We start from the raw sequence: 23,862 nt of genomic DNA on the forward strand, positions 1-23,862 counted from the left end.
GAGGCTAGCAGTGGAGAAGCTAGCAGAGTGCATAGTGAGAGGCTAGCAGTAGAGAAGCTAGCAGAGTGTATAGTGAGAGGCTAGCAGAGTGTATAGTGAGAGGCTAGCAGTAGAGAAGCTAGCGGAGTGTATAGTGAGAGGCTAGCAGTGGAGAAGCTAGCAGAGTGCATAGTGAGAGGCTAGCAGTGGAGAAGCTAGCGGAGTGTATAGTGAGAGGCTAGCAGAGTGTATAGTGAGAGGCTAGCAGTGGAGAAGCTAGCAGAGTGTATATAGTGAGAGGCTAGCAGTGGAGAAGCTAGCGGAGTGTATAGTGAGAGGCTAGCAGTGGAGAAGCTAGCGGAGTGTATAGTGAGAGGCTAGCAGTGGAGAAGGTAGCGGAGTGTTTAGTGAGAGGCTAGCAGTGGAGAAGCTAGCGGAGTGTATAGTGAGAGGCTAGCAGTGGAGAAGCCAGGAGAGGGGCAACGTAAGGGGCTAGCGGAGCGAGAAAGAGAGCGAGTGGAGCGTGGCCGACGAGCCGGTACGAGTGGAGGAGTTGCGACGGAGACGCGTGGTGCTGAACGCGATGAGTTCTGTACGAATAAAGTGACATTGGAGAAAAGAAGAAGAAGTTGTCCGTGTGAAATAACACCACGACGTTTGCACAACGACAAAGATCCCCCCACACCCCACCAGTTTCTCATAGTGAGTGTATATATATCATCAAGTCATCACGACTCGCATCATCGCCACGTTGTGTCATGCCCGACCGCTGTCGTTTCCCAAGTGCTGAGGTTTCCATGCCGCACCCCGGGTACCCAATTAAGGCTCAGTTGACATAGGGGACGCCCAGGACCGGTTTTGTTATCACTCGCTACCGATGTTAGCTGCGGGCGGTAGTTAGTCGCGCTGTTCCCTAACTACTGCGCCACCGCTCCCCATGAGTCCTATATGACCTCCTGCAAAGCCGTAACAGACTGTAAGGGCAAGTGCTGTTCGCGAGCACCTATGAACGGCTGGCATGGTATGCGAGGGGGTGGGTGGGCAGCATTAAACCCGGCCGCCTTTGTCTCTCCAGGACTGGTGCAGGATATTCCGTCACTGATGCTGTCCGTGAGCGGGAATCGAACTCGGGTCGCCGAGTTCGCAGCGCAGAGCGCTAACCGCTGGCTCCACCGCTCCCCACGTCCATGCGGACACACACACAAGCACAACGCCGCACACACACACACACAGGCACAATGTCGCACACACACACGCGTCCCTGGGCTGCACATTGTGTGCCATTGTGTGCCGGCATCAGCGTTCTAATGTGTTAAAATTGGAAAATTACTCCGCAAATGACTCAAGTTTGGGATTACCCGCAAAGCCATCGTCACCCCCCTACTGGCAGACGAATGGCCCGGGTCGCTCTAGCAAATAGCGACTCCTCTTTTGTCGATTAAACTAAACTTAAACTGAACATATACGTGCAATCACATGCGTTATTGCACACAGACAAAAGGCAAAGATCCCCCCTTAGAGCCTGCAACAGACTGCAGGGGCAAGTGCTGTTAGCGAGCACCTCTGAAGGCCGGAACGGCACACGAAGGGGTGGGTGGCCAGCACCACGCCCGGCCGCCTTTGTCTCCCTAGTGGCAATGTTTACACATTGCACCAGGTATTAATATGAGACTGAGTCGACCTAGGGGAGGCCCAGGACCGGTTCAGATAGTCGTCACTGCTTTTGACCGTGAGCGGGAATACGAACTCGCGACGCCAGGTTCGCAGCTGCAGCGCAGCGCCCTAACCGTTACACTACCGCTCCCCAAGGTTACACACACACACTGCGATGGAGAGAGGGAGCGTGCGTATCTGTCATATACAAGGTCTCAGGTACATTTCATCTGAGATGTTTTCACAGCTGCATGAATGCGTGGCTGTGGTGTGTGTGTGAGAGTTTGTGCATATATGCTGGGAAGCAGTGGCGCAATGGTTAGCGCGCACGGAACCACATACCCGGCCTCCTGAGTTCGATTCCCGCTCACGGCCAACATTAGCGGCGAGTGATGAACTAATCCGGTCCCCCGAGGTTTGTAAGCATCAACACTGGGGAGACAAAGGCGGACCGGGCGCTGTGTTATAGCTACCCAGCGTGTGCCGTGTCAGCCTTCTTCGTAAGGTGCTCGTCCATGTTAGAGGCTATACGGGGGGATCCTTGTCTTTGTACGGATGTATACTCTTAGTTCTTTCGGTAAAGTCACGTAGGTAAAAAATGAAATTAAAATTAATTAAAATAAAATAATAATAAAATAATCATTTTTTACCTACGTGACTTTACCGAAAGAACTAAGAGTATGAATCCTTGCAGTCACGAAAGCTTCAAATCTAGAATTTGTACGGATGTGTCCGTTCGCCCCGTGGGTGTACACATATGTGCCTCCGTATATGCCTCCAGGGCACACGTGTCTCTCGCGTGTGCTGTACCTGCGCGGAGGGAGCGTGGAGGAATGCGCGCGAGTGCCTGGGAGTCGGTGCGGGGCGTCCTCGTGGCGACTCAACACGTCCCATTCATGGCCCCCGGTGTTTGCCTCCTTATTCACAGCAGCAGCAGCAGCGATTTGCCTGTGCGAACCCCCTATTAATTACACGCGTTTCCAGGAATTAGTGACTCCTGTTTCGGAATGGCACCCGGAGAATATTGTTTATTTTTGTGAACGTAAAATATTTTTTTCGAACTCACTCAAAATTCATTTCATTTTCACGGAGTGGCGGCCGAGGATTTGTTACGCACGTCTGAAAAGTCGACCGCCGAGGAGATGAAGCGATAGAATCAGTTCGTGCAGGGGCTGGGTGGATTGTTGATGATAGGTGGATTGTTGGTGCTGGGTGGATTGCAGGTGCTGGGTGGAAATAACGTGTTTGTTTTCTACAAGAGTGTTGTAGTTTGGGCTTGCTATCGGGCGATGGCACGGCCCAGTAGTGGGTAGCGCGTTCGTTCGTTGCAGAGGTTTTGTGGTTTGAATCCGGAAGGCCGCTGTGGTTAATACTGTGGGCGGATTGACAAATGAAAAAGACTCGTGAGACTGAGTGAGGCTTTGCTTGGTAAAAATAAAGCGTAGTAAAGAATAATATGTAGTCTCAGAAAATAAGCAATTATATTCTTGTGCAATGCAATATGTTCACGAGCTAAATGCCAATGTCGAGGTCTGCTCGCCAGGAGAGGACTTCAGTAGAGGTTTGCTTGGTGTGTGTCTCGCTCGGCGTGTCTTTGTGTGTGTGTCTCTCTCTCTGCATGTGTGTCTGCCAACGCTGTTCCCGTGTCTGTGTTTTATCATTCATTCTTACCTGATGATGGCTGCTTGTGTTGCGACCGAAACGTCGTATTCTATTATTATTTTATTTTCTACGTGACTTTACCGCAGTCACGAAAGCTTCGAATCTAGTGAGTGTAGTTTGTGTTGTCCCTCTTCCGTTGAAAGATCGTAGGGACTACAGCGGGTTACTATGCGGGCCACAGTTTAAGTTGCATGGCCGGAGTCATCTTGGACCCCGAGAAACCACCACGTGCAACAGCGCTGTGATCAGACTCGGCGCGCGCTCTTCCAGGCTGCGTTGCTCAGGAACGCAAAGCGATTTCTTATTTCGCTTGCCCGTTCACAAGTCCACTACGGATGCCCGCAAACTCAATTGTTTTTTTTTATGTAAAGCAGAGTATAACAGTTGAATATGTATATATGTAAAACACACACACACACTTAGTGTGCTTGAATTAGTATCAAAACATCACCAAATTAGAGTCGAAACATATTGAGACGGGGTTTTCGTCAGATCGATGGTACTGAGATGGAACGTAACGCTTCATATTCCCGGTGGTAGTGATGCGCATTGCACGAAGGTTCAAGGCGCACAGAACTCTCGTCTCATCCCACTCAGAACATTCGCCACATTCAACACTGAAACGTATTCTCATCGAATACGGAAACCCTTGACTCATCCAATACCACATCCTTATCTCATTCAACATGAACCGCTTATCTTGTTAGGGGCCGTCCATAAATGACGTCACGCGATTTTGGACGATTTTTTGACCCCCTCGTCACACGGCGTCACAAAAAGTCAGACCCCCCCTCAAATATGACGTCACAAAGCTCTGCCCCCCCCAAAAAAAAAAACATGCTTCAAATCGCTTTAAACTATTGTCATTGTAGTACGTATTTAATGTGGCGCTGCACTCTGATGTTGTAGGAGAAAACATTTATCAAAAAGTATATTTAATTAAGTAGAACGTGTTGTCTATATCTATTAAAAGTTTCGCATTTTTACGTGGCGTCACATTTCTCAAACCCCCCCCCCCTCGTCACACATCGTCACAAATGTCTGACCCCCCCCTCCCCAGGTGAGTGACGTCATTTATGGACGGCCCCTTAACGCTCATCGGTTACGCGGAGACGCGGAAACTCGGGATGAGCTGCGCTTAAGTTGGGGGGGCGGTGGTGGTGGTGGGTGAGAGAGGGGGGCATCGGCTGAAGCGGTCGTCTTGGTGGCGAGCAGGGCTCGGAGCTCGTGGGTGAGGGGTAGCTTGTACTGCGGTTCGCAGGGCGAGGGTGCGGGGTGCAGGCCGGATCCTCTGCGCTGCACGTGGGGGTGGTGGGTGGCTTCGTGAGCGGTCCTCCTCGTGGCCGTGATGAACATGACGAGGTCCTCGAACGCCAGCGTGTCCCCCTGCAAGAGTCGACACGCGATTTGGGGATCGCGAGCAAAGGGCGGCCGGCTCGGGGTCACTGTGGCTGAGTCATTGATACATCGGGATCGATGGGTTTGCTGGGAACGATGCGTCGACTGATTGGTGGGCACCGCAATTGTTGATCCGGACACTCACAGCGCACGCATCGCATTGTGGGTGTAAGGATCACATCATTACAAATTAAGTGATAATGATCTAAGTTATATGTGCACACAAAAATAATCACCCACAATAGTTAGAAAAACGGGATGAATAAGAGAAAAAAGACGGAGAATAAAAAAAAGAAAGATCGATTTTTTAAAATATTTAATTTAATTACTGGGGTTTGACAGGGGACACGTTTCTTGGTTTGATGTAATGACAGCTACATCCAAATACGCAGTGCCATTGAACCCTACCCGTACAGTAGAGCAACATCCACTCTCGTACTGCTCCCACATCTACGCTGCACGAACCCGCACTGGCCAGCGTGCCCCAGTGCGGTCAAATAACCTTCCATGACCCTCACACGGGGGTGGGTGGTAGGGGGGGGGGGGGCAGGAGGCCCTCATCCAGCAGTGGATTGTTTCTTCTTGTTACACATAGGGCTGCGCATGTGCACCTGCGCGAACTTGCACCGCGTTCGAATGTGCGCGCAGCGCTTCTCCCGTGAGCTCACCGAGTACTTGAGGCATCCCTCGCAGAGCTCCCGGATGCCCTCGCGGATGTCGCGGTCACTCATCGCGCTCAGCAGCCCCAAGCGGCGCCCTCGCAGCACGCCGAGCCAGCCGCTCTGCAAGGGACCGCGGCCACGACGAGAATCCGCGACAGAGCGTCGGAATTAGACCGCACGCCGCTCGACAGAGAGCCCAGGCATACACAGAGACCCACAGACTTACATAGAGACCCACAGACTTACACAGAGACCCACAGACATACATAGAGACCCACAGACTTACATAGAGACCCACAGACTTACATAGAGACCCACAGACTTACATAGAGACCCACAGACTTACACAGAGACCCACAGACATACATAGAGACCCACAGACTTACATAGAGACCCACAGACTTACATAGAGACCCACAGACTTACATAGAAACCCACAGACTCACATAGAGACCCACAGACTTATATAGAGACCCACAGACTTACACAGAGACCCACAGACTTACACAGAGACCCACATACTTACATAGAGACCCACAGACTTACACAGAGACCCACATACTTACATAGAGACCCACAGACTTACATAGAGACCCACAGACTTACATAGAGACCCGCAGAATTACATAGAGACCCATAGAATCACATAGAGACCCACAGATTTACATAGAGACCCACAGACTCACATAGAGACCCACATACATACATAGAGATGCACAGACTTACATAGAGACCCACAGACCATAGAGACCCACAGACTTACATAGAGACCCACAGACTTACACAGAGACCCACATACTTACATAGAGACCCACATACTTACATAGAGACCCACAGACTTACATAGAGACCCACAGACTTACATAGAGACCCACAGACTTACATAGAGACCCTCAGACTTACATAGAGACCCACAGACTTACATAGAGACCAACAGACTTACATAGAGACCCACAGACCATAGAGACCCACAGACTTACATAGAAACCCACAGACTTACATAGAGACCCACAAACTTACATAGAGACCCGCAGAATTACATAGAGACCCACAGGCTTACATACAGACCCACAGACTTACATAGAGACCCGCATAATTACATAGAGACCCACAGACTTACATAGAGACCCACAGACTTACATAGAGACCCACAGACTTACATATAGACCAACAGACTTACATAGAGATCAACAGACTTACATAGAGACCCACAGGCTTACATAGAGACCCACAGACTTACATAGAGACCCGCAGAATTACATAGAGACCCACAGACTTACATAGAGACCCACAGACTTACATAGAGACCCACAGACTTACATAGAGACCCACAGACTTACATAGAGACCCACATACTTACATAGAGACCCACAGACTTACATAGAGACCCACAGACTTACACAGAGACCCACATACTTACACAGAGACCCACAGACTTACATAGAGACCCACAGACTTACATAGAGACCCACAGACTTACATAGAGACCCACAGACTTACATAGAGACCCACAGGCTTACATAGAGACCCGCAGACTACATAGAGACCCGCAGAATTACATAGAGACCCACAGACTTACATAGAGACCCACAGACTTACATAGAGACCCACAGACTTACATAGAGACCCACAGACTTACATAGAGACCCGCAGAATTACATAGAGACCCATAGAATCACATAGAGACCCACAGACTTACATAGAGACCCACAGACTCACATAGAGACCCACATACATACATAGAGACGCACAGACTTACATAGAGACCCACACACCATAGAGACCCACAGACTTACATAGAGACGCACAGACTTACACAGAGACCCACATACTTACATAGAGACCCACAGACTAACATAGAGACCCACAGACTTACATAGAGACCCACAGACTTACATAGAGACCCACAGACTTACATAGAGACCCGCAGAATTACATAGAGACCCATAGAATCACATAGAGACCCACAGACTTACATAGAGACCCACAGACTCACATAGAGACCCACATACATACATAGAGAGACTTACATAGAGACCCACAGACTTACATAGAGACCCACAGACTTACATAGAGACCCACAGACTTACATAGAGACCCACAGGCTTACATAGAGACCCACATACATACATAGAGACCCACAGACTTACATAGAGACCCACAGACTTACATAGAGACCCACAGACTTACATAGAGACCCACAGACTTACATAGAGACCCACAGACTTACATAGAGACCCGCAGAATTACATAGAGACCCACAGACTTACATAGAGACCCACAGACTTACATAGAGACCCACAGACTTACATAGAGACCCGTAGAATCACATAGAGACCCACAGACTTACATAGAGACCCACAGACTTACATAGAGACCCACAGACTTACATAGAGACCCACAGACTTACATAGAGACCCACAGACTTACATAGAGACCCGCAGAATTACATAGAGACCCGTAGAATCACATAGAGACCCACAGACTTACATAGAGACCCACAGACTCACATAGAGACCCATAGACTTACATAGAGACCCACAGATTTACATAGATATCCACAGACTTACATAGCGACCCACAGACTTACATAGAGACCCACAGACTTACATAGAGACCCACATACTTACATAGAGACGCACAGACTCACATAGAGACCCACAGACTTACATAGAGACCCACAGACTTACATAGAGACCCACAGACTTACATAGAGACCCACAGACTTACATAGAGACCCATTGCCTTAGAGACTTAAGAGATCCATACACGCACATTAAGTGCAATGTGGATTTGTACAGGGTCGAAATGCGACTGCGTCTTAAAGATGCTGTAGAGCAACAGTCGGCATAGTTATCCAATAGCAAGAAGCAGTCATGGGCAGATGAAAAATAAAAGGCTTCGAGCCGGGACTTGAAGAACCCCTGGATCAGACGCAGAGGTCACCTTTGAGACCGTGATGGGAATTCGCGCCACGTCCCACTCAACATCGGCCCCCACGTCTTTCAGGCAGCTGATTATTTTCTGTAAAGAGCGGAAAAAAGGTGAACATCAAAACAGACGCGAAGATAAATGACACCTTATCATCGTCGTCGCCACAGTCAGCCTCGATCATTCCACTTCTCGTTAAAGGCCTCCCCAAGGCCTCGTCATGCCTCACGGTAACAATCCACCAGAGTCCATGGCTTATTGGTCAATTGCTCTTCACTTATTATCTGCCGCGTGTGTGCTGGCGACTTGCTGCCTCTTGCCACTCGCACCTTTGTATCCATCTTGATCTCGGCCTTCCCCGTCTACCATTTCCCCCAATCGCCGTGGCCAATGCTCGTGCTGGAGGGCCTTGGTGGTGCGTTCGTCGTGTGGGTCCTCACCAGCGATTCACTGACGGGTCTCTCCGGGTCGGCGCACCCTGGACACCACGCCCGGTATCACTCCTGCTGTGACCGTGGCTACTAGTCACGGTGCCCATGCGAGTGCACTGGCGGCGCTAAAAGTATCCACCAGGCAGCCCTGGATAATGCTGCGGGTGTGTTAACCATTGCAAAAAAGAAACACGCACCGTCAGCTTCACAGTGGACGTTAAAGATCCCGGGATGTCATTCGAAACAGAGTCGGCCCTCGTGTGCTGAAGTCACGGTCCAAATTTGACATTTTTTTAAAAATGACTTAATTTGTAAACGCATCACAATCGTCGCCCCCCCCCCCCTCACCTGCGAAAAAACGTATCAGGACCCTCCTATTGTCTTGAGACTCGGCGAGGCATTTTGCCGGGTATGAAAGCGTCATGAATAATCATAGACATCAACACGATAATCATAATACAAATTCCGTGAGACGCGAGGGCTCACGGTGCAGGAGGCCTCCTCCGGGGCGTGAAGGCGGCGGCGCGCGGCGCTGAACAGCGGCAGAGAGCAGACCCCGTGGGGGCGCCGCACCACCAGCAGCCTCCCGCCGGCGGGCAGCGAGGACAACACGCGGGCTAGAGTCGCCTCCGAGGGGCTCTGTGGGGGCGAAGCGAGCACGGCCGCTTTACCATCATCACCATTGACGCCTTCATCATCATGGTCACCATCATCGTGATCCGCAGCAGCGGGCATCATTGTTATCATCATCGTCACCATCATCGTGATCCGCATCAGCGGGCATCATTGTTATCATCATCGTCACCATCATCGTGATCAGCAGCAGCGGGCATCATCGTTACCATCATCATCATCGTCGTCGTGATTAGCAGCATCATTGTTTTCATCATCATCATCATTAGCATTGTCACCATCATCATCGTGATCAGCGGCAGCATCATCGTTATCATCATCATCGTCGTGATCAGCGGTATTAGAATCATCAGCAGACCCATCGTCATGATCATCATCATCATCATTATCAGCGGTAGTAGTAGCGTCATAACCTGCAGAAAACAGCATCACCATCATCCTCATGATAATTGTGATTATCAGTAGCAGAATTGCCGCCATCGTGATCAGTGGTATTATCATCATGATCATAATCAGGAGTCAGCAAACCAATATAACAATGAGCCATTTTTGTCGAATTCGGAACAAACTCAATCCTTCAAGAGCCGCAATGCACGTGAGTACATTCGTACATACACCACGTGACGACGCAGTCCGCAAAGAGCCGCATCCGGAGGCGCAGGTTGCCGACCCCTGATCATGATTATCAGGAGCACCAAAATCATCATCATCATCATCTGCAGCGGCAGCAGCGACAGGACCATCGTCTGCAGTAGCATCATCTCTGATCACCTCTGTACCCTAACCAGTGGCGCAGCTGGCGAGTGTGCAGGCGATCAAGCTGCACCGGGGCCAATCGAGCTGGAGGGGCCGTGCGCGCCGAGATAAGGGGGGGGGGAGGAGAGGGCCCATCGGCTCCCTTGCGCCAGGGCCCTTTCCCAGCCACACCACCCAGTGGCCTCAACCCTCACCTCTCGACCCTTCCCCTCACCTGCAGGCTTCCCTCCTCCTCCCCTCCCCCCGTGTCCAGCATCATGACGAGCGCGCGGTCGGGGCCTCGCATCGCGCCGCGGGCTGCCCCCGTCTCCCCGGGGCCCCAGGGCCGCGGCGGGGAGTGCAGGCAGCCGAGTCCGACGAGGGCCCGAGCCACATGCGGCTCGTACGGCTCGCAGAGCACCCCGTGGTGCGGCTCCACCTCCAGGTGCCTCGCGATGATCTCCACCAGCCTGTCCGCGCCATCGACAGCGTCGTCGACGTCGTCGTCATTGTCATCGTCACTGTCAGCCGAGATCGAGCATGGTCTGGCGGAAAATCAAGCCATCGTGCTTCTGCGCACGAAATGGATGATGTCGTCGTCGGTCGATATCCGCGGTGGAAGTTTCGAACCTTTAGCTGCTACTCCGTTTGTTAGTGTCGACCACTGGCCATTCAAACCATTCTAGCCGTGATTGTCATGCGCAAGCTCACTTACTTTAATTCACGGTCAAAAGTATGTCCCATATCTTGCTTGCGTTATATAATCCACGCGTTTCCACGTCTGTCTCTGTAATTCCAAGCACGCATCGCCCTATATATCCTTGCATATTTTCAGCTTTTAGATTTTCTTTCTCAATGTCCATATGTCTGATCCATATATCACAGCATGTTAAATCAAATATTGAATAAATAAAATGGAACAAATGATGAAGAGTGAAGACGAAGCGTGAATATGTGCATCTTATTACAACTCAGAAACTCCACGGACAAGAGTCTAGGCTCGGCGCTCCAGGGTCATCAGAGCTACTGTGAAACATTGAAACATTGAAACACGCTCGCGTAGGACGCGTCGCTACAAGGGATGATGGCCGGTGGTCGAGACCAAAAATGAAGTGGTAGCCCCAAAGGATGTGAAAGCCATCCGAGAGGACCTCCACTGCGGAGGTGAGAGCTATGATATCGTCTCGCGTGCGTGGACTCTATGGATCTCTGAGCAGGTGTGCAGGATCAATCAATCGATCTATCTAGGCTGTGGCATCGGGGAATTCTGAACAAAATAATAATAATGACGGCGAGGAACATACCTGTCGAGGTACGCGTCGCCGAATGCGTGATGACCCTTCCCCTCCGTGGGGGCGGCTGCACCGTCCATGGGGTACGGGACACAGACGCGGCCTCCTAGAGACACAGACACGGCCTCCTCCTCCTCCTTGAGACACAGACACGGGCTCCTCCTTGAGACACAGACACGGCCTCCTCTTCCTTGAGACACAGACGCGGCCTCCTCCTCCTCCTTGAGACACAGACACGGGCTCCTCCTTGAGACACAGACACGGGCTCCTCCTCCTCCTCGAGACACAGACGCGGCCTCCTCCTCCTTCTTGAGACACAGACACGGGCTCCTCCTTGAGACACAGACACGGGCTCCTCCTTGAGACACAGACGCGGGCTCCTCCTCCTCGACGCCGCTCAGCATGGAGCGCGTGGCAGCGGCATCCCCTGTCACCGGAGACGACTGCGTGGTCGTCATTAATTAGTTATCCAACTCGACAGGGGCTTTGTTCTCGCTTGATTGGTTTAGCCCAAAGGTAGTTCATACTGCCTGCTCGAGAAGTGAGCTCCTCGTCAACCTAACATGATCACGACAAAGGTACTTGTGAACATGTACAAGCCCTCCATTGTCAGTCCGTTGCTAGATGAAGGTCTCCCCCACGCCATCTCGGTCGTGGGAAACAACTTGACCATACTTCACCACGCTGACAATAGCAACAGTTGATCGCGGTGACCCCGTGGTTCATAATGCCCTGAGCTGTGAACCCGGCGACCTGGGATGATTTCAGGCCGCGAGTAAACGTCAGTGTCGAGTGTTTATCAGAACCGCTCCTGAACCACATCTTGACCCACTTCTAGAGCCAGCACGAACCAACGTGGTTAAGTATTGTTAAATGAATACTTCGACCGACGCAGGGTGAAAGGAGGCCTTCATCCAGCGGTGGATTGACAAAGGCTGTAACACATTACTATTATTATATCGTTACACTACCAGTCCAGCGAAATATTATTGATTCTCAAGAAGGAAGATAAACATCAAACATTGTAAAATGTTTGGCCAATTCCCGACTGAATATATTCATTGTTACAGTGTGCCTCTTGTCTGAAGACATCTAGTACTAATGTCTTGATGGCAGCAGAGACTACCAATTAAACATAAATAGCAAAAAACTAGAAAACACCATCTTATCACGGACACACGAATAAAATACACACAAACACAGGCGTCTTGTTCTAATGTCCCAGGCCTTCGTACCTGTAATTGAACCCAGCACAGACGCACCTTTGGATTCCGGCACACAAATGTGTAAGATTGGCGTGAGTAGCCAGGCAACCCGTGTATGTGAATCGAGCGAGCGAGCGAGAGCATGTGAGTGAGCGAGTGGGCGCTCTCTGGGTTTTGCCACTTGCTTGCTAAAGAGTGTGTGTTCAGGTGGGGCCTTGACTCGCGTTGGGCTATTGACATTTTGTGTCAAAAAACCCTCAACCACTTAGTTCTGGGCGTTGTTGAGTAATTGGTGCAACGGCAGGAGGCCAGTTCAGAAATCGTCGTTCGATTGGTAAATTAGCTTTATTAAATAAAGGTCGTTTGTTTTAACCGTGCGAGAATATGCTGGGCGTCTCCGGTCGTTCCTCATCGGGAAGCCTGGGTTTTATTTACAACCGAGTCGATGTGAACCGAAGCGTAAATCTTTTCTTAAAACGGTGCTTTTCGCAGGCCAAAATTACGATTCATAATTTCTTTTTGGGTTAGGCCACATGCTGATCTGGCAGGACCAGATCCAGGAAGGCAGAATACAATCCAGCAGCGGATAGATCAAGGAAGATAATTATGATGAACACAGCACAATTTGGCTTGTTATACAGCATCTAAATGTGACCGCATAATCGCAATTTGCTGCACAGAAACAGCGGGGAGTATTTATTTTGCACAGAGAAAGAGACAGTCAGTTGTAGACAGAAGGGAAATAAAAGTGGAGGAGGTTCTGAGCCGGGTCTTGATCAGGGACAGGGAGTTGACAACACGAATGGCTGGTGGGAAGGGAGTTCCAGACTATGGGGGGGGGGGGGGGGGGGGGACAGCAGAGGAGAATGGACATTGTGTTGTCACGCAGTGTGGGTGGGAGGTGCGCGCCAGTGTTTGAATTTTTTCAGACGGCATGGAGACCAGGCCAAGGCAAACATGACGCAATGGTTCGGGTGGTGGTGTGGACACGGCTGGCTGCGACCTGATGAGGGCATCACTCGCTCGGTCGCTCACATCCACCCAGGCAGCAAACAAACCGACAGCGCCCGCGGGGGTGGCTGTTCAAACAGCTGCTGGGACTGCACTTGGGGCTTGACTTTAAATAAACTAGACCGCGCTGTTTGAAGAGTGATGCACGCATTCAATTCAGCACGGTGGAGCTCACACATTAATTAGTTTACAGCCGCTTTGTCAATCAATTGCTGGATGAAGGCCCCCCCCCCCCGACTCCCCCCACATGTGCCACGGTGGTCGTGGGGGGTTTGATTGACGTTTCCTCACCACGCTGGTGAGCGTGGCGTGCGCGTCGGTGAATGTTTCGGCGGTCCAGGACCGGTTCACGTCGCATGTCAATACCGTCGGCCGTGGCCCAGAATCGAACTCGGCTTGCCGTGTCTATAGGGCAGTGTGTGCCAACAAAATGTGCTCCCACTGCACCCGGCAAAATCAGAGGAAAACCGGTCCAGAGTTTACGCGTCCGAACAAAATGCTGCCGATCAGTACGAGTCCGGTAGGGAAACTCCGACTAGCCGATGGGCTTAAATTAATGTAATTGACGCGTGGAGATGGGGAACGAGAGGGCCGGCAAACTGCGGAGTTGGAGTAATGAAATCGGCTCGTGTGCAGGTGGCAAGGCGGATTGTTGCATCGCAGAAGAGAGATGGCACCAGCTTGGATAGGCATCTCAACCAGGAGTGGATTGATCAAGGATGGCGATCACGACGAGAGAACGAAATCGAAAGGACTGTATACGTAAAGACTCTTTATCACGCGGCAGGGAGGTGGGTTGGGGGTGACGTTAAATTCCACCCATCATCGCTTCAGGGTCATCTAACAGGCCGATCAAGTCAAATACTTTTATTGCCAAATAAAATCGCGTCTTTAGCTTGCGTTCATGCCAAAAACCACGTGTCATTCTCTTTCTGTCTCTCAATGTAATTCCGAGGACGCACCTCTCCATGATTCTTTGCACGCTCTTCTGCTTTTTGTTCCACTCCCTTTCAAGTTGCCCACGTGTACGATCCGTGCGGTATGGCAGGCAGTACTTACACCTATCACAACCAAGTTGTTTAGTTCACCGAGCTCCGTTATCCCAATGTACACTCCAGCCTGCACTCGCCCGCGTCTACATTTCAACATAAATATGAAGATGTCGTTAAAAACCCGCCGCCACCCGACACCAGCCGACACAACCGAAACGGGAGGATTTCTCCACAACTCTGGCTGTGACCTGATGAAGCTGGTTGTCATTACCGGCGAAACGTCACGGTACTCGAATGGTAAATTTTGTTGTGGGGTTTACTCTCCAATGTACTCAACTAGTAACGAATTGGCACTTTTTGTTTACGCGACAACCATTACTAATTGGCTGTATCAGGTGGTGGCGGGTTTAACGACACATTTATACAGCGTGCTTCAAAAAAAGGTTAACATGTTTAGGGGACGATCGTTTTTCATGGAAAAATAACGGATAATAAACTGTAACATGATAACAAATGTGATGTTAATAGCTTCAAAAAGTCAAAGAGTCTCCACTTGTTCGTCATCGTTGTCAACGCGTGCCTGGAATCTTCTCCGGGTGGTCTCCAGAGCCCGGAGGCAGCATTACTTGTGGTGTTGTTGCAAATTATCAGCGGAAGTGTTCACGTTTTTTTGAAGCACCGTGTATTTACACGATCTCACCCGAAAAAACCCCCCTCCATTATGGATAATATTGCTCGCGAAAGCCTACGTGCTAAACACACCCTGCCGTGTTTTCCAATCGTGATCCCCTCCTACCCCGTCGAAAAAACCCTCGAAAAAATATCTTAAATTTGTTTAGCGACCGTATTGTACGTGACTTTAGTCTCGCTCGTATTCATCTTGAGTCACACTCTTGATTTAAACACAAAAGTAACGTTACGTGCCGATAACAGGCGGCCGTTGTAACAACCGATGGAAACGAACCACGGGAAATGATGCGAGAACTTAATAAAGAAGAGGTTTTTTTTTTTGGTAATCATGCAATCAAAGTTAAATTGGGAAAACAATGGGGCCCTCCAGCGTGGCCGTTTCGACAGATGTAACATTTGGAACGATGGAAGAAATTGGTATATGTGGCTCGACGTGTCTTTTTTTTGGGAGAGAACTCCACCCCCCTCCCCCCTTTCCAAATCCATTGTTGGTCTCCGAGGGCAGCAGCGTCTCTGCGTCTCCCAGCCAGGGTGAAGAGGGTAACACTATAAAATTACACGTCCGTCACTGCCCGGTGACAACGTGACTCACCGTCTCCGGGCGAAGAGGGTGACGACTTGTCGCCAACACGTGTGCCACTTTGTGTTGCTGGTTGGGGGGGGGACGCGGTTCGAACCCCTAGGCCGCCCTGGTCCTTGCCGAAAGTGTATTGGCCATGAAAACTGCTTATACAGTGTACGTTAAAGTGCCAATGGTGTTCTTTGAAAATGAGTAGGCCGTGCGTTCGCAGCGTCACAATTCACATTTGCGAAATTTGGAGAAAACAAATTACCCGCAAACTACTCGACTGGGAATCAATAGCAACATCCACCCGCTCGTCCGAAACTACACGCAGACGATGTCTGTGGAAAGTAGCGCCCTCGTGATGGCCTTGTGCCATCGGAATGGCGCGTATTCCAATGCACCGATGATCTGATAAGGCGACCGTGGAGTCGGAGATCGTCTGTGTGTGGGGGGCGACTGGTGCGGGCTGCAGGAGGATGAGGACCCCCCTGCCCCCCCCCCCCCCCCCCACTGCTGAGGATTCAGCCCCCCTCCTCCCTCCATCTAAATTCTTAAAACAAAACAAAACCGACGCTGTGTGGATGAAAGGGTTCCCCAGCACATTGCATCGTGTGTGGTCACCGCATCGCGCGCTTTAAGATGCCCGTTTACGGCCGTCTGGAACACTCTTCCATCCGATATTAGAAAGCAACTGGGAGCTATGCACTTCAATATTTAGATTGAAAACGTATTTCTTTAGCACTTATCTTTGTGTTTGCTTTCGTGTCTAGTTTGTTGTCCTTCCCCCGCACCTCCGGTTAGCACGATTGGCTACGTATGGTGTGAACGAAGTTTAACATACATACACACGTGTGGGGGGGGGGGGCGTCTTCTTCATCCTGCCGGGGATTGACGAATGGAAGTAAAAGACTATTGCCGTATTTGCTCGATTTGAGGACACTGTGGAAAATAAGACGCATCCAATCTTCTGTCTGGTGTCCATGAAGTGAAACGAGACTAGTCATACTCAACACACACACTCAACACACACACACTCAACACACACACACTCAACACACACACACTCAACGCACACACACTCAACGCACACACACTCAACGCACACACACTCAACGCACACACACTCAACACACACACACTCAACACACACACACTCAACACACACACACTCAACACACACACACTCAACACACACACTCAACACACACGCACACACACTCAACACACACACACTCAACACACACACACTCAACACACACACTCAACACACACACACGCACCTACCGGATATTCAGACGCGCTCCCAAACACTGCTTTAAAATACAGGAGTAGACATTTGCACAATAATCCGTAGAATACGGCATCATATTACATGTAATGTCAAACAAACAGTGGTCCCACGGTAAATTCCTCCACATCGTTAGTTAGCGTGAGCTCTGATGACCCCGGAGGCAAAACTGCGGTTGGATTCATGAGTCGTAGGGAATTTAAAAAAAAGAACGGCGCTTTTGAAATGCGACATCGTTTTTTGGTTGCCGCAGAGTCCAGCGGTCATCTTGACCGCAATCCTTGCAAGCGCTCGGCCGTTGCGCCATTATTCGTGCGAGAAGACTCGCAGAGTTCAATTGAGAGTTCAATTCACTTGAAAAAAAAAACTTCTATGAATTCCACAACAATCATGACACGTGAGCAAAGTCAACACGGCGAGTAGGGGAGGGCGTATCCACGTGACTCCCCAGGGGCATAAGCCACACACAATTAGGCAATAATGGCTGCACTGAACTGATGATGATGATGACACCGGTAGAGAGTAATCACTTTGGCTAATTGGCGCCTTAATTGATATGGCCACAGCGTTGAATCTTAGCGGGTCGGACGCATGACATACACGGCATGTTGATGTAATGCATGTGTGCAAGGCATCCTGGCAGGATCGAGGCTACGGTGAAAAGAGCATCTTTTGCTGGCTCGACATCACCTTCTGTGCGTGCAGAATTACTTTTAATCACCAATGTGTAGTGGGGTAAAACGGATTCCCATAGTGAATGGAGCACGAGGTAGTCGAGGGGAGTGTAACAGGGCGAGCGAACGAGACGCCGCTTTCGTATGGGAGGACGAATGGGCAACACTTGCAGGAGAGAGCGAGTGAGATGGCGAGAGGGAGGTAAGCGACATGCCAGACAGGTGTTTGGAATTTGCCTCCCTCCTCGCAAGGATGATAAAGTCCAGGCGAGGAAGAACCACAGGTGTTTGGCATCTCACCTGTGTGCACTGACCGGCATGCATCACAGCTGCTGGCAGGAAAACATCGCCGCAGGGCGCCTCGCGGCACCTGGCAGCACCCAGCCGAGCGTGTGGCACCAGCAGATGTGCGCACGAGTGTGTCTGCTCATTCTTCATCGAAGCCAGAAGCCCCCCCCCCTCCACTCCACTCCCCAAGGGGGACATCCATTTCGTGCGTACGCATGGAGGGGGGAGGGGGGGTTAACCCAAATGCGTACGCTTGCGTATGGGGGGTCTACTGACGATGTACGCATAGGAAACTGGGGGGGGGGGATGAAGCCTCGATCATAATTTGTCTACATTGGCCTTCAAATGAGTTTGATAGTCCGGCGGTGGACTGTTTTCTTAAGCACGTAAAATAGTATTAATCCTTGATCGTTTCTGCGTGGATTAAATATCGTCTGTTCTATAGGATTCGGGGGGGGGGTGCGTCAGGCGAATTTACGCAGGTGGGGGGGGGGGGGTGTAAAAAGTCCGCGTGCGTACAGGGAGGGGTCAAGTTTTGACAGATTTTTGCGGACGCACCTTAATGGATGGCCCCCAACCCCGTGAGTGCACGGGGTCGACTTCTCGCAGTTTCCGTCTCCATCCATCCACTTCTGTTCTGTCTCTTCCCCAGTGACATCGACTGCCCTTATACACAGAGACGCATTGGCATGCATACAGAGCCATAGACTCGCATACACTGCACGATCGAAATACATGCACGGAGAACCATATACTTCGAAAGAGACACATGAACTCAAAAGACATACATAGAGCCACGTAGGCAGAGACTTGTGTATTATTTCGAGCTTAAAGTCTCACATTTGCACGGGGTCAGCTGCTCGGATTTGCTCTCTCCATGCGCTTCTACTCCGTGCCTCTTCTCTCGTCGCATCCGCTGTCCCTCACACCTCGATCCACCGCATCCGTCCATCCCCCCCTCACTCTCCTCCCTACGCCTTCTGGCCTGTACCCGGTGGCATCTCCATAGCCCTTCTTATTGCATCTTCGATTAGCACGGTTGGCTACGTGCGGTGCCGAAAGAGGTTCAACATGCATCCATATCCGTTCTCTCTTCTCGAGAATATCAGTAACGCCTTCCAAAGTTCCCTCAAGAGATATTCCCAACAGCCATCTCGGAATTCTCATCTCTGTCCTTTAAAGGCCTCTTCCATTGTCACCTCTCCTCCGCCATGCCCACGCCTCTGCCCAACGTAACCGCGCTCTGGTCGCATCACGGTCCTCTGTATTTCCCCTTTCAATGTCACGGGCATATTTCTATCCCAATACAATTCCTGTAAACCTCGCCCTGTTTTTTTGCCATGTACACGGAAGTGGTGTCCACACCCAAACACACACAAATCAGGACCACTCCGAGGACATCAGTGGTGCACAGCGTGGTCAGCATGGGCGCAGGTGCAAGGAATTAAACGAGGCCCCCTCTGTACAATGCTGGGCATGCCGTTAAACTGCGTGCGGTGATAGTGTCACCTCCCCAACTGTCCTTCCCTCGTCATGACTCGAGAACCCTCGTACAAAGTGTGGGTGAAGAGGAGTGGGGGGGGGGGGGTTGGAAGAAGTTTGAGCCATGAATCTGCACTTGGGCAGAAAACTTGACGGATGCCCGACCAGGGTAAGTGGTGGCGCAGTGGATAGGACACTGCACTGTGAATCTCACAACTTGAGTTTGATTCCTGGCATCGGCTAACATTAGTGGTTAGTGACATCCGAATCAGCTGTGGGACTTCTCGAGGCCAGCTCAGCCTTAAATGGGTACCTGGGGCATCTCAAAGCATGGATCCATCTTTATGCGATCCAGCAACTGCACACCTTCATAATGAAAGCCCTTCAAAACGACACCTTGAACATGGCAGTCTGTCCCCTGGGAACAACTTAATATAAAAAAGTTAAATAATTTATATATGAAGATGCTTTTTCACGAAATTAGTCTATCGGTAGGTCACGTGTGGTGCGGCAAAACGTGGGTATTCCTACCTCTTTCAAGACACCTGGCCAGCAAGGAAGAAGTAGGCCAAGTACCATCTGTGGGAGCTCGCTACAGATGGGGCCATGCAATTACAGGTGCAGTTCAGCAATTGCTGCAACTGCGCCTTTACATACATTGAGAGCTGGAATCTCATGGGAGGATGGAATTGGGTGGTAAAAGGCGATTTTATAATAGCACTAACGACGTTAACGACGGCAACGGAAACGACGAGGTGTTGATTTTGCAGACGCCGATAAGAGAAGGGAGATCGGGCAAGATTCATCGGGCGCGGGGGAGGGAATGAAGCGTGACATTCCACGGGAGAGCGGCTGAGAATGACGACACGAACAAATAAAAATACCCGCAGTAAATTGTAAGTGGGAATGTGTAAATCAGGCTTGCGGGGACAAAGATTAGGATTCCTGAGTTTGGGGGGAGGGGGGGTGGGGAGAGGGGGGGGCGGTCACAGGTCACGAAAGCCATGCATCACTCGCGGACAGCTTCCTCACAAAGGGCCGCTCCCTTCATCGCTACCGCCAAGGGACACGGTCCATCCGTGCCACCTCCGGCCGTCTTCATCCAAGTCCCTTGGTAAGACGCGGCGGCTCGGCTTCAGTGGTGGCGATGGCCCGCTGGGGCCTCTCCCCCCCCGCCCCACGACGGAAATTGCTTTGCGGCGCCTTTCCTTTCGATTCATAAACTCCCGAGTGAGACGAGGGGAGAAATGTACAGGATGACGAGAGAGAGAGAGATGCAGTGATATGAGAGAAAGTTCGGATAAAAAGATATAGGTGGAATAAGATGAGAATAGAGAGAGAGATACAGATGAGACAGAACTGTCGTGAAACGAGAGAGATCGATGCAAGAGACAGAGAAGATGGAGACAGACAAAATGGAGATGCGAAAGATTAATTCACCTTTTTTTATTTACCTTTTATATTTTTAGAAGCTGAATTCGATGACATTTTGTAAATGTATCTTTTTTCTTTGCCACGAACCTACGACCCCTTGAGTGTGTGGGGTATTCCAAGGCTCTTGCTTAGTTTGTGTTCACGCCACCGCTATGGCAGCATTGGACCATCGGTCATTAGCGGATCGGTCAAAAAAACTCACCAATAACTAATATGGCATGAGCACGCCTTCATCCAGCAGTGGATTGACCAATGGCCTTGCATTACCATTCTGAGGAGGTTTGATTCATTCCAAAGCTCAGAGGCAATGCGTGTTAACTGCTCACGTAAAAACGAAGTTCGTATCGCAACAGAATACATTTGTAATGAAAATGTGAACATTCTGATGGCATGAAATCAGTCGACGCATCGTTCCCAGCAAACCCGTCGATCCGATGTATCAATGACCCGGCCACAGTGACCCCGAGCCGGCTGCGGCCCTCTCCGAGCCAGGCCGCCCTCGCGATCCCCAATCGCGTGTCGACTCTTGCAGGGGGACACGCTGGCCTTCGAGCACCTCGTCATGTTAATCACGGCCACGAGGAGGACCGCTCACGAAGCCATCCACCACCCCCACGTGCAGCGCAGAGGATCCGGCCTGCACCCCGCACCCTCGCCCTGCGAACCGCAGTACAAGCTACCCCTCACCCACGAGCTCCGAGCCCTGCTCGCCACCAAGACGACCGCTTCAGCCGATGCCCCCCTCTCTCACCCACCACCACCACCGCCCCCCCAACTTAAGCGCAGCTCATCCCGAGTATTCGCGTCTCCGCGTAACTGATGAGCGTTAACCAGTTCATATTGAATGAGATAGGGATGTGGTATTGGATGAGGCAAGGGTTTCCGTATTCGATGAGAAAATGTTTCAGTGTTGAATGTGGCGAATGTTCTGAGTCGGATGAGACGAGAGTTCTGTGTGCCTTGAACCTTCGTGCAATGCGCATCACTACGCATGACGTTCCATCTCAGTACCATTCTATCTGAAGAAAAAACCGCCACTTTTTTCAAATTTTCTTGCCGTGGGTTTCACACCCGATGATGATTGCTTGTGTTGCAATCGAAACGTCGTGAGAATTGTATTGTTTTATTTTTATTTTATTTTATTATTTTCTTTCTGTGTGACTTTACCGAAAGAACCAAGAATATGAATCCCTGCAGTCACGAAAGCTTTAAATGTACTGTGTTTACCTGGAGTTTAACCACGTCTCTGTCACAAGAGACGAATTTTATTAATGGGCCGTTGTCTTTTGATAAGGGAAATCCATCAATAAAAGTATAATCCTCATCAATATTATTTAGCCAAAAATACAGATTTAGAAAAACCTATATGGATGGCGGGGGGAGTGATATGACACTGACGCAATAGGGCAGAGCGACCGTCAAAAGGTTAGAGTTCAATGACATGGGTTGGTCAACCTTTGACCTTGGGGGAAATAAAAACTTTGCATGAAAACGCGCGCGCAGAGTTAACCAACTTCAGAATTCACCACAAAGCCCTTTGTGCCTCACAGCGCCACGGCGCTCAGTCAATCAGCAGATTGCCAACTCCGTCTTCAATTACAACATGGTTTTCCGTTGCTTTTCGCATCCCACGATCAAATCATCGGCCAACGACGCCCGACCTCAGCAGGGTTTGAACTTGGCGAGTGCTTTGCATGGGAGACCACCAGAGCGTGCCGGGTGTTAATAATACTGGAATGGTTACATTCAATATAGCGCCTTTCATCGATGATCTCAAAGCGCTGCACAAGACAAAGCAGCATCAAAATAACTCATCGGAAAAATATCACAATGAAAGAAATGCTGAAAGCTATTTTCTGGGAAAAAGCTCGGGTCACCCATCGACCGAAGCTTGGACCTGGGAACGCAGAGGCGACCTGCATCCTCAGATCTCAGAGACCTTGAGGGCATATATGGGTGCAGCATTATCCGGGTGTACGCTAGGGCAAGCAAGGTGGTTCAGAGCTTTATCAGTAGGCAAAAGCATGCATGTGGCTGAGAGGTGGCAAGGAGGTGATAGTACAGCAATGGGTTTAGTCCAAAAATATGATTCAAAGGATTGAATCTATCTGTGGATTGAAGCCATCTGTGTGGAGATTTGACTGTGTGTGTCATGGTTAGCCTGTACGGGCTCTCCGGTTTCTTCCCACGTGCTAAACATTAATGGAATTCATCTTCTTGGTTCTTTCGGTAAAGTCACGTAGAAGGGAAGTAATAAAATAATAAAAATAAAACATAACAAAATAATTCTCACGACGTTTCGGCCACAACGCAAGCAGCCGTCCTCAGGTGAAGAATGAAACACCACCAAGCTTGGAGCGTATATTTAAGCTGGGTCGCTCCAAGCTTGGTGGTGTTTCATTCTTCACCTGAGGACGTCTGCTTGCGTTGTGGCCGAAACGTCGTGAGAATTATTTTATTGTTTTATTTTTATTATTTTATTACTTCTCTTCTACGTGACTTTACCGAAAGAACCAAGAAGATGAATCCCTGCAGTCACGAAAGCTTTAAATCGAAAATTCATGGAATTGGTCAAACAACCCAATGCAGAGCATTCTCCTGAAAAGTATTCTGAAGGCTCAGCGTGGCATCCTGAGATAATCAAATGCATTATTAGTGCTGGTAGAGTGGTCGAGCAGCGGTTAGCTCAGTGCACTATGAACCCGTTCACCCGAGTTCAATTCCCGTCCATGATTAACATTAATGGTTAGGGGTATCTATGCCACTTTGGGCTCCCCCCCCACCCACCTTCACACGGATAAGAGCAGCGAAGAATGGTCTGGAATTAATTATTCACATTGCTAAAGTACACTTCATC

The 23,862-nt window shown here is 50.2% G+C and overlaps 1 protein-coding gene across 6 annotated transcripts; it reads right to left on the minus strand.

Moving 5' to 3' along the window:
* Positions 1-1,085: 1,085 nt before the first annotated feature.
* LOC133347655 (uncharacterized) lies at positions 1,086-12,708 on the minus strand. 6 transcript variants are annotated; one of them, XM_061560122.1, is made up of 8 exons: positions 12,612-12,708; positions 11,389-11,597; positions 10,320-10,554; positions 9,203-9,355; positions 8,301-8,378; positions 5,361-5,474; positions 2,443-4,680; positions 1,086-1,154 (listed from the first exon to the last, which is right to left on the minus strand). In XM_061560122.1, the coding sequence occupies exons 2-7, from the start codon at positions 11,454-11,456 to the stop codon at positions 4,390-4,392; spliced, it is 939 nt and encodes a 312-aa protein (XP_061416106.1). In that variant the 5' UTR covers positions 11,457-11,597; positions 12,612-12,708; the 3' UTR covers positions 1,086-1,154; positions 2,443-4,389. The 6 variants fall into 6 exon arrangements, with proteins under 6 accessions (XP_061416106.1, XP_061416104.1, XP_061416107.1 ...); XM_061560120.1 differs by having other exon boundaries at positions 11,389-11,684; positions 12,612-12,703; XM_061560123.1 differs by having other exon boundaries at positions 11,389-11,482; positions 12,612-12,692.
* Between the last annotated feature and the right edge of the window lie 11,154 nt (positions 12,709-23,862).

The sequence above is a fragment of the Lethenteron reissneri genome, chromosome 26 (genome assembly GCF_015708825.2).
Source record: "Lethenteron reissneri isolate LAM-NWPU_2019-01 chromosome 26, ASM1570882v1, whole genome shotgun sequence".
NCBI lineage: Eukaryota > Metazoa > Chordata > Hyperoartia > Petromyzontiformes > Petromyzontidae > Lethenteron > Lethenteron reissneri.